The sequence below is a fragment of the Mustela nigripes genome, chromosome 17 (genome assembly GCF_022355385.1).
Source record: "Mustela nigripes isolate SB6536 chromosome 17, MUSNIG.SB6536, whole genome shotgun sequence".
Taxonomy (NCBI): Eukaryota; Metazoa; Chordata; class Mammalia; order Carnivora; family Mustelidae; genus Mustela; species Mustela nigripes.
In genome coordinates, this window is record NC_081573.1 from 10,253,962 (window position 1) to 10,264,948 (window position 10,987).

The 10,987-nt window shown below is 58.2% G+C and overlaps 2 protein-coding genes across 2 annotated transcripts; both read right to left on the reverse strand.

Annotated features, from left to right (window-relative positions):
* Positions 1-995: 995 nt before the first annotated feature.
* TNNI3 (troponin I3, cardiac type) lies at positions 996-4,440 on the reverse strand. The gene is made up of 8 exons (XM_059382723.1): positions 4,360-4,440; positions 4,098-4,110; positions 3,865-3,951; positions 3,400-3,441; positions 2,991-3,122; positions 2,308-2,397; positions 1,649-1,825; positions 996-1,160 (listed from the first exon to the last, which is right to left on the reverse strand). Exons 1-8 carry the CDS (start codon positions 4,368-4,370, stop codon positions 1,077-1,079), a joined length of 636 nt encoding a protein of 211 aa, XP_059238706.1. The 5' UTR covers positions 4,371-4,440; the 3' UTR covers positions 996-1,076.
* A 687-nt stretch (positions 4,441-5,127) lies between these two features.
* Positions 5,128-10,845, reverse strand: DNAAF3 (dynein axonemal assembly factor 3). The gene is made up of 12 exons (XM_059382715.1): positions 10,775-10,845; positions 10,588-10,676; positions 10,179-10,321; positions 9,720-9,813; positions 8,256-8,413; positions 7,796-7,978; positions 7,532-7,657; positions 7,305-7,427; positions 7,020-7,149; positions 6,287-6,401; positions 6,068-6,142; positions 5,128-5,983 (listed from the first exon to the last, which is right to left on the reverse strand). The coding sequence occupies exons 2-12, from the start codon at positions 10,670-10,672 to the stop codon at positions 5,644-5,646; spliced, it is 1,572 nt and encodes a 523-aa protein (XP_059238698.1). The 5' UTR covers positions 10,673-10,676; positions 10,775-10,845; the 3' UTR covers positions 5,128-5,643.
* Positions 10,846-10,987: the final 142 nt, after the last annotated feature.

Below are 10,987 nucleotides of genomic sequence, written 5' to 3' on the forward strand. Positions count from 1 at the left end.
GTGTGCGCTGGGGGAGGGGAGAGGGTGTGGTGTCAGGCCCGCTCGACCTCACACTCCCCCACCTCCATCTGACACTGATCTGTTTTGGTATTCCTCCCCACCCGTTTCCCTGCCAAGCCATGACCTTGAACTCTAGGGGAGCCGGCCACCCCTCCTGCCTCTCCGTTTCTCTGTCTCTCACAGTCGGCCATCTCTGTGTCTATTTCTGGGGCATTTCTCTGGGGGTTCTCTCTGGGTCGCTTTCAGGCTCTATCTGCATCTCTCTGCCTCTGTGTCTTTCACTCTCCGGGTCTCCCCGCACATTTCTGTCTCTGCATTTCCTCAGGGGTCTCTGTGAATCTGCCTCACTCTCAGTATCCATCTATAGGTCTCTATCTGTGACCCCATTTCCCTCTCTCCTTGGCTCTGGATCTGTGTCTCTATCTTTCTAGATCTTTCTGGGGCATCCTCCTCCACATCTCTGTCATTTTTTTTTTTAAGATTTTATTTATTATTTATTTGACAGAGAGAGAAATCACAAGTAGGCGGAGAGTCAGGCAGAGAGAGAGAGAGAAGCAGGCTCCCGCTGAGCAAAGAGCCCAATGCGGGGCTCGATCCCAGGACACTGAGATCATGACCTGAGCCGAAGGCAGCGGCTTAATCCACTGAGCCACCCAGGCGCCCCAACACATCTCTGTCATTTTCCCTCTTTGGGTCCCCATGTCTGTCTCCGTGATCTCTGTGCCCTGTGATGCACAAGTGTCTCTCCAGCGTCCCTTTCTTTGCACATCTTTCTAGGAATCTCTGTCTCCCCCCCCCCCACCCCAACTCCATAGGTCTCTGGCTCTGTCTGTGTCTCTGGGTGTCTCTTTTTGAGCCTTGGTCCGGGCATCTCTGGACACCCCAAGAATTCCCCGTTCTGCAGCCCAGCTCCGCTCCTGCGGTATGGTGTAGCTCTGGGGGGCCCTCCCCTCCTCCATCTTCTCGTCCGCCTCACACCTCACCCCCCAGGCAGCAGACAGGCAGCCGCTCCTAGCCTGAAGAGCAACTTTATTACTCCGGGACGCCTCCAGGGCTAGCTCAGGGGGCAGGCGGTCTCAGCCTTCGAACTTTTTCTTGCGGCCCTCCATGCCGCTCAGCGCGTCGATGTTCTTCCGCCAGTCTCCCACCTCCCGGTTCTCCTAGGGGAATGCGGTCAAGGGTTAGGGTCTCCCCCTGGTCGACAGTCTCTCAAATATACTCCGGCCACCCTCCAGGCTGCTGGGCCACGGTGTTCCGGATGTCCGCCTAGGGATCTGGTTCTGAACATGTCTCGTCCCGCAGGCAATCCCAACAAATTTGCCCCCAGGAACACCCCATCCTCCTCACACAGTGCAGGCCTCCAGGCTCATCTTCCCCTTCTGGCCTCCCCCCATGCACTACTTTTCTCTCATGGACATCCCAACTCCTTGCTACTTCCTTCCTCCCTAACACACTTCCTGCTTTCCTCTTCCAGCTTCTGTCTTCCTCTCGCCCTTCTAGCCCGTCCTAGAGGGGTGCCAGAGGACCTTCTACCAGATTCTTCTCCCCATAACTCCAAGTGCCACTTGCCCTGAGCTGAGGCCCAAGGACTGCTGTCCCAGCACCCTCTCCCCGGAGCAGCCCATTTCCTGGCCCGAGCCACACTCACCTTCTCTGTGTCCTCCTTCTTCACCTGCTTGAGGTGGGCCCGCAGGTCTAAGGTCTCCTTAGCCCTGGTGCCCAGCAGGGCCTGCATCATGGCATCCGCGGAGATTCTCACCCTCCGCAGGGTGGGCCGCTTAAATTTGCCCCGAAGGTCAAAGATCTTCTGGGTCAGATCTGCGATCTGGGGGCAGTGATAAGGGGAGGTGGAAACTGCCCCCCCATCCACCTCCCCCAGCCCCATGCGTCCACTCTACATTTCCCTCCTCTCTCCAAGCCTAAGGAGGCTCAGCTCCCACTGCCTTCGGGGAAAAATCCACCGGCCTCATCAGTAACTGTAAGTCCTCCCCGATCTGCCCCGTTTCCTCTCAGCAAGGCACTGACACATCCCGGTCCAGCTGCAGGCGTCCCATGATTCCCAACCCATGCCTGGGCTCACGCATCAACCCCTGATGCTCTGGCTCCACAGTCTCCCATCTCCTGGCTTCTGTGTGCTGTCCCTTCCGCCTGAACCAGCCTTTCTAGCCACTCTATTCATTCTTCTGCCCCGTCCCTTCCAGACCCACAGAGCTGTCCTGGGTCTCCTGGTGTCTGCAAACGCAGCTGCAGGGGGTAAGACACGAGACTCTACCCTGAAGAGACCAAGACTGCCCGGGACCCCCCAACCTCTGCAATGTTCTTTGTGACTTTCGCCTCCACGTCGTATCTCTCTTCATCCACTTTGTCCACGCGGGCGTGGAGTTGTCGGCACAAGTCCTGGTCAAGGAATTGTGGTATATGTGGTGGGGGGCCCCCGACTCCTGAGTCCAAGGGAGGAGGGGTTTGGGGTCTGGATATTTGGTCCTGGAGGCACAGTTTGAAGCGGACTCTGGGGCAGCTCGAAGAAAGGGTGCTAGGAGCCAGGAGTCCTGAGAATCTGACAGAATTGGAGCTGGAGAAATCAACCTCTGGATTTTTTTTTTTTTTAAAGATTTTCTTTATTTATTTGTCAGAGAGAGAGCGAGCGAGAGCGAGCACAGGCAGAGTCAGAGGGAGAAGCAGGCTCCCTGCGGAGCAAGGAGCCCGATGTGGGACTCGATCCCAGGACGCTGGGATCATGACCTGAGCTGAAGGCAGCTGCTCAACCAACTGAGCCACCCAGGCGTCCCACAACCTCTGGATTTTGAGACCCTAGGCAGCCACAGGCCACATTTCTAAACTCCTGAGGGTAAGGACTGGGAGGCTGGACCCTAAGGTCCCCAGCAGAAGTGGAGCATAGTGACTCGACCCATGAGCCCCAAGGATGCGAGAGCGGACGTTAGGAACCTCGGATCCCCAGCTGGGCAGGGGTCCCTGATAAGAGTCGGTACCTGCAGCTCCGCGAAGCCCAGCCCGGCCAACTCTAGGGGCTGGCACCGCGTGCTCAGAGCGCGCCCCTTCTCTCCACGCCGTTCCTCCGCCTCCCGCTCCAGCTCTTGCTTCGCAATCTGCAGCATCAGGGTCTGCGGAGGGAAGGCCAGGGACCGCAGCCCACCCGGGACAGCGGATGAGGGCCGCGCCACACGGGGGAAGCCGCCCTGGCCAGGACAGCCCTCTCTCTAGGCCCAGGACAGATCAGCTGTCCCGCAGGGCCACTCCCCTTCAAAGTCGGGTTCATCGTTCCAAGGCTCCGCCCCTGTAGCGGGACTGCCCACCTCGAGCCCCGCTCACTACACCCTACACCCCCAAACCTCAAGCACCCTGAGGACACCTAGGCGCCCGCTCCAGGCCCACCGGCACCTTCAGCTGCAGCTTCCTCGAGGCGGAGATCTTGGACTTTTTCTGCCGGAGTGGAATGGAGCCAGTAATAGTGAGGGTGGGGAACTGAAGACGGAGGGTGGGCAGGGGGCCTCACGGCCACTCCCTCACACCTGGTCCCGCTTTGGACCTGCCTCCAACTCTGGCCAAACCTACGGGAAGCCACGCCCCTCTCCCCACCCACCAATCCTGGGCCCTGATCTGTTAGGCACCGCCCCCTATACCCTAAGCATCGCAGTTCCCACGGACAACGGGACTCCGCCCATAGGCAGGTCTCACCAATCCGAGCCCTCCCTCTGCAAAGCCCCGCCCTTAAAGAGTGGCATGCTCCTAGGCACCGCCTACGAGCAAAGCCCCGCCCCATCTAAGGCTCTGGTCCCGCCCTCATGCCTAGGTGCCACCACCTCTGCAGACTGGGAACCCCGACCCGCACAACCCCCTCCTCACCTTGGCGTGCGGCTCCGTGGCGTACGCGCGGTAGTTGGCAGAAGACCGGCGTCGGATCGGGGCCGGAGCTGGGGGCGGGCACCCCGCCTGGGATTGGGGGAACGGGGCCGCGTCACCGCCGGGCCCCCGCTTCCCCCCTCCACGCCGTCTCCTGGGATTGCAGCCTCCCGTCCCAGGCCCCACCCTGCTGCGCCCTCCCCTGCCGGTCGCCCCTCGCCTGTGCCCGCTCTCACCGCATCGCCGCTCCTGGAGGGAGAGACCGGGAGAAAGGATTAATGGTGGGCCTGTGTCCCCTCCAGTCTAAGAGACCCCAGAGGAAGGCCTACCAGCTCCTCCGTCCTAAGATCCTAGGAGCCCTGATTCCCAAACTCTTCCCTCCTGCAGATACCAGGGATGCTGTCCCCACCTCCCTTCTCAGACTCTGTGTCCAGCCTTGCAGTCTTACCCCCCACCGCCTAGGGCTTCTGGGAGTCCCAGTTACCAAGCTGCACTTACTCGTCCGCCATGCTGAGACTCGGGCCAGGGGTTGCAGGAGGCACTGACGGGGCAAGGGGCGCTTGGAGGGTCAGTGAGGGCACGCCCCGGGTGACCTTGAAAGCCCCCGGGACTTCGTGCTTGTCTGGGCTGCTCAAGCTTCACTGAGGACACTGAGATAAGGGGCGTGGACTGAGACTAAATATACTGCTGCCACCTCCTCCCCCTGCCCAGGATGTGAGATAACCAGGCGCGTGAGAGGTGGGGTGGGCTGCTGTCCAGCTGGGTCACCCTTCCACCTTGGCGGCCTGGGAGCTCAAACCCAGCAGTGCAGACCCCCAACCTCTTCTCTCTCCCTCAGACCCAGAAGTCCAGACCCCCAGCCCCTCCTCCCTCAGACCCAGGAGTGCAGACCCCCAGCCTCTCCTCGTTCAGACCCAGGAGTCCAGGCCCCCAGCCCCCTCCTCCCTCCTCTGGACCCAGGAGTTCAGACCCCCAGCCCCTCTTCCCTCAGATCCAGGAGTCCAGGCCCCCAGTCCCTCTTCCCTCAGACTCAGGAGTTCAGACCCCAGCCCCCTCCTCCCTCAGACCCAGGAGTCCAGACCCCCAGCCCCTCCTCTTTCAGACCCAGGAGTCCAGACCCCCAGTCTCTTCCCTCAGACCCAGGAGTCCAGACCCTCAGCTCCTCTTCCTTCAGACCCAGGAGTCTGAGCCTCATCCCCACATTGGACTGCAATATTCCTAAGAGCTATGGTCAGTTTCTGTATCCGAAACTTGTTAGCCACTCAATAAAATTTGTTGATTTATTTGAGGATCCAGGTATGGCCCAGACTCTCAGGCCACAACAGTTGGAGAAACAGTAAGGAGAAATTCACCTCTGGTTCAGTAGGAACTGGGTCTCTCCTGACCACTCTAGCTCATCCCGTGTCCTAGTCCTGGAGACAAGACTGAAGACCAGAAAGACACAGAGGCACACGAAGAAGAGGACCCCGCTCTCTTTACTGGGCTCCTGGGGGTGTTGAACAGCCCTGGAGAGCAATTCCCCCATCCCCAGTTAAAACAGGACCTTGGGGGACAAGGAGACCACACAGAGGGCCTGAGACTCAGGGCCCATCTCTGTAGGCGGTGTCTCAAGAGCAGAACATGTAACTCTAAAAGAACAATCTAGAATTCTAGGAACAGAACACAGAATCCCAGGATGATAATTTGAAATGCCAGCAACACCTCTGGAGCTGATAGAGACTGCTGAGAACAGAACTGAGTGTTCTAGAGGCGGGCTCAAATTCCAGGACCTGACTTTACAAGTCAGAGATGGGGACAGGGGTCAGACTCTCTGGTTGTGGAGTCTGACTCTGTGGGTAGAGCCGGAGACTCTGGGGGCCGCTTGAGGGGCTCAGGGGGTGGGGTCCCGCCTTCCAGAGCCTGGCTCAGGTCCTCAAGGGGCGGGGTTGGGACGTCAGGGAGCGGAGTCATGGAGTCCACAGCGGAGCCAGTGCCACAAGTGGAGTCTGGGGCCTTGTGGAAGCGCGCGAAGGTCTCCAAGGGCCTGGCCTGCGGCAGTAGGGTGAACCCAGCCGCCCGAGCGAGCTCCTCAACCCGGCTGGCAAACCCCTGCAGCTGCTCCTGCCGCAGGTCCACCAGGTATCTGAAACCAAGAAGGGGGCCGTTAGGGGTCCTGGCTTCCAGCCCTCAGCCTGGACGCTCCCTGCCCAGCCCTCCGCTGGCTCACCGCGCTAATTCCACCACCAGGCGTCCTCCAGGGGCCACGGTGGCCCCCAGATCTGGGCTAAGAAGATGCACCATCCTGCGCAGAGGGAAGGGAGGGCCGAGGCTGAGACTTCCAGGTCCTGAGAGAGGAGTGGGGCTGGGGGATCTGGCTGGGGGACTAAGGATCCTGGGTGTGAGGAGGAGGAGCTTGGGGAGTGAAGTCTGGGAACCTCTCTCTTACCCACAGGCCACATAGAGAAGCTGGAACCGTTCCTTGTAGCAGCTTTTGTGGTGAAGTGTCTGGGCAGAGCCGAGAGGCAGGAAGTGCACAGTGAAGAATTCCGGGGCAAGAGCAGCTGGGGAAGAACTGGCAGAGTTAGGCCGACCCACAAAGCTTGGAGAAAATACTCCTTGCCTGTCCTGAAGCCCTTTCTCATCCTTTCTCATAGATGGATTCCTGGAAAATTCTGGGAAGGGCAGCCCGGCAAGCAGCGTGGCAAGCAGACCCATTTTACAGAGTAGGCTGCTGAGACTCAAGAGAGGGAAAGAGTGGGTGGCCCATGGCCATACAGGGCATCCAGACACCAAGGAAGAGCCAGGTTGGGGGATGGTTACAAGGAGGCATGACCAGAATGGGGGGGGGGGGGGGGCTCCAAAGGTGAGCTGGGACCCAGCACCTTGCTAGAATGCTCTTTTAGACTTCTGCAGGTAGGATTAGAATACAACTGTTGGAATTCAGAAAGATAACATGGTGTCAAGATTTAGGAAAGAGAGAAATACAGAGAAAGAAAAAGACAATGTCAGGAACAGGAGATCACTTGTTCAGACACTGGAAACCATATTGGTACGTGCTCGGACATGAAATACCTGAAGCCTGGGATGGAGGTCCGGGTCCCACTGTTGCCCGGAGGATGATGTGCCCTCTTTACCATTCAACTCCCATTTCAGGGGGGTGAGCTGATGCGGACGCTTACCGCGCTCTGGTCTTCCATCCTGGTCCTGGTGCACCTGCTCGGGGTTTCCCTGGGCAGTTCTTGGGCGCCCCCAGGCGGCCACCTCTCGGAACAGCTCTGTCACGTTGTGCTGCGTGATCTCACCGGCGGTCTGGGGAGAGAAGAGGCACAGCCCCCGTGACCCGGCAGGGCCTAGAGTACCCCACCCCTCCTCCGAATGCCCAGGCTAGCTCGGATTTCCGGACCGGGTTGAGAAAGTACAGAACAGCGGAATGTCCCCCAGCCCCAGCACCTCTGGTCACACACCTTGACTGGCTGTCCATTGCTGGTCCGCAGGAGGCTGTCATCATCTGCTTCAATGCCAAAGGCCACGAATGGACCCGTGGCGATGTCCCCCCAATACCCGCGCGCTGCGACACGCTCTCCGTGCTGGGGAAGAAGGGAGAGAAGAGGCAAGTGAGGTCAATGTTGGAGACCCCAGTTCCTGTGTCCCCGAAAAGGACGACTGGACAGGGTAGGGAGTGGACACGCACATGACTCAGGAGGCGACCTGACGCAAGGGTCCGGTTCGGCACATGGTAGGCGCTGGAGTCTCTGAGCTCAAAGGCCACACCAGTGTCCCTCCAACGCCGGAATTCGCGAGTGTGGATGACTCGGGCCTGGGTAGGAGGACGAACAGAGGTCGAAGCAAATCTGGTATATGGGCCCCCGGCCCCTCCTCACTCAGACTCAGGAGTCCGGGCCCCCAGCCTCTCAGCCAGAAATGGGGCCTCCAGCCCCCTTCCCAGGGCCCTCACCCCGCGGTCGTGCAGCTTCATGTGCAAGTCCCAGTCGCTGACACCGCGCCGGGCGTCGTAACGGGAGCCCAGGTAGTGGCGCAGCCTGGAGTCCCAGAGGCGGCTCATGGGGAAGGCCTCGGGCCCCTTCTCCCCGCCGGCCCAGAAGCGGAACACAGCCTCCAGGGCGTCGCGCTCGCGGAACTGCACGGCCGGCATGCGTGGGAAGAGAGCAAGGGAGAGGGGGCTGCAGGGAGAGCCGTTTCTCCCGCTCTTCCCTCCCTCCCGAGCCCGGGCGTGGGAACCGTTCTCCCATTTCTCAGATGAAGAAACTGCAGTTCAGCGAGTAGAAACCACCCCCAAGTCACATCCCACACTGGGAGCTGGGGAGCTAGGGCTCAAACTCCATCAGGGAAAACCCTTTGGGGCTGCCCATTTCCATTCTCCGCGTGGCCATTCGGATCCTGGGCGGTGACAGCACCTTGAGGGCGCCCAGGCTGAGCCAGGGCAGCTGCTCCGCCAGGCGGTCGGGCTCGGGAACCAGGTGCACCAGGCGCTTGGCCTGGGCGCGCACGAAAGCGGCCACCTGGGGGCGCAGCAGCGCGTTCCCCCACACCTCCAGGAAGGTCTCGCTCCTCTCTGGGGGGTTGGGGAGAGAGGGGCGGATTAGTGGGGGGAGCAGCGGAGGGAAGCCAGAAACTGGACCCGTGTGGGTGACGCATACCCTCTTTATAGTAATCTTATGATGTCATAGTCATGTGAGCATAAGGGATACTGGCCAACTCCTCATCCACCCCTCAAACATGAATAACTTAAACCTAATCTAGGCATCCTTCTAGTCTTCCCCACCCTGCAGATGAGCCCAAACCTGAATTTCATGTTCAAATTTTCCTTGCCTTAAAAAAAGAAAAAGTTATATATAGATCGGGGTGGAAATGGAGATTTATGGGTGCTAAAATAGTACAGTGTTAAATTGTTCCATTTTAATCAGGAATCTTACAAGAGAACTATATACCTTTAGTTGTTAGAACATATACATCTGTATCAACGAATCTCTATCAATATGTAAATTGTTTCATTTAGTGGTTTGAGAATCTTAAAGTTATTTAAAGACAGAGAACCATATACCCTTAGTTAGATCTAGTTCCTTCAAAGGCTTTTACAAGGTGTGCTGTGAAGTGTGTGCCATGTATCCTGAGTGCTCTGGGATATTAAGGAAAAACTACCACCCATAATCGTGATAACAATAATCAGCACTAAGAGGTACTGAGTCTATAGCATAAGCCAGGAGCTGTGTGTTTTTTTGGTTTTGTTTTTGTTTTCCAATTGAATCCTCACAAGCACTCCATGGGAAAAGAACTTTTAGGATCTCCATTTTATCAATGTAGAAACAATGTAGGCCCAGAAAGCGGCAGATACTAGCCCCAGGTCACTTAGCAAGCAGAGCCAGAATTTGAACAGACTGTCTCAATCCAGACTCTCCTCAAGGTGCTAAGCCAAAGTCATTGTCACTGAGAAGTTGTCATCCCTGCCTCCCTGCCCAGATCCTCCTCTTCCTTCCAGGGCTGCATTTTCAAGGCAGACCCTCTGGGATTTGTGCCTCTAACTGAGGACACTGAGGCCTGTGGAGAGGCTCTGTGAAGGACTGAGCTCCACCAAACCTTCCCCATATCTGGGATACTCGCTACCTCTTAAGAAGTCCTTTGTTCTTCTTTGACCCTATGCTGTGTCAGGAGGTTTGGAATGCTTACCCTGTGTCATGCACGGGGCTGAGAATTTATGTGAATTTTTTCCTGGAATTCTCTCAGCGGCTCTAAGAGGTAGTATATTTTTGCACAGGTGGGAACAATGACCAGGACGTTTAACTGGACCATAGAAATGCCAGAACCCCTGTGGGCACAGGGAAGAGGCTGGCGGCCAGAATATACCAGGTTTTGCAACTCACCTTGCAACCCCATCTTCTCAGGTTCCTCCAAAGCTAGGCTGAAGATCAGTATGTGTCGAGCCACAGCTTCCAGATTATTCTCTAGCACATAGAACTGGAAAGACAGAGCAAAATGATTCTGAGATCAGTGTCCCTGGCTCCCAGGAGACCTAAGAATGGAAGACCTCAGCCTCCTCCCTCCACAGGGTCCAGGCATTCTGTACACTGGCCTCCTTCCTTCAAATAGGGGAGTATGGGCCCTCAGAACCCTCCTCCCCACCACTACTCAGGACACCCAGTCTTTAGGCTCTTTGTCCCACTTGAACCCAAAAGTCCACAACCCAGGAATTTGAGTCCCCAGCTTCTACCTCCCTTGGACCTAGCAGTCCAGGCCTCCAGTTCCCTTCTCCTCAAGGACTCAGGTATCTGGGCTTTCATCCTCATTCTCCTCCCTCCAACGACCCCAGAATCCCAGCTCACGTGTAACCTCCTGCGAGGCCAGAGCGCCGCCCGGGCCAGGGTCCGAAGCAGGTGCCGCCCATCCACGGAGCCCAGCAGCAGTACATCTAGCTCGGGGGTCCTGGGCTCTGCATCGCCCCGCAAGTCCGAGTCCACAGGAGGACCTGGCAAGATGGCACAGGCTGAAGTCTGTGGCCTGGAGAGCGCCCCCTGCAGCCTCCCCAGAACGATGGACTACAACTCCCAGCAAGACTCGCACTCCTGGCCTAGGTTCCTAAGGGAGCTGTGCCTCTAAGCATTCTGGGAATCGTAGTCCTCAGAGGCCACTTGGGCTGCCCAGTGAGGGGCGGCTCCACCGTTGGGAGCCTCGGAGAACGTTAGCGCGCCACCTGCCAGGATGGGTCAGATGCGGTCCTGGGTGGGGACTCACTCTCAGCCTGCAGGTCCAGCGCCGGGGACAGGCCCCACCAGGACACGTTGCCGAAGCCTGCGCCCGAGCCTGCCGGTGTGGTCATCGCCCTGCAGAACAGACGTCCTGAGAGTCCCAAACCACCGTTTCTGCGTCGCCCACCCATGCCCCTCTCACCGCCCCTCTCCTCCCTGGGACACTCCCTCACCTCTGTCTTTCCAAAGACTCCGGGACGCCCCCTCCCTCCCTCCCTGCTCCTTGCTGCGCCGCTGTTCCACACCCGCTACACACAACTGCCCGGAGCCCCCGTCCTTTTCGACCAGTCAACCAATGGGAGTACGCGGGTTGGCACAGGCGCGATAGACTGACCAATAGGAACGAGTGGGACCGGACAGCTACGAACTTTTGGCCAATGGGAGGG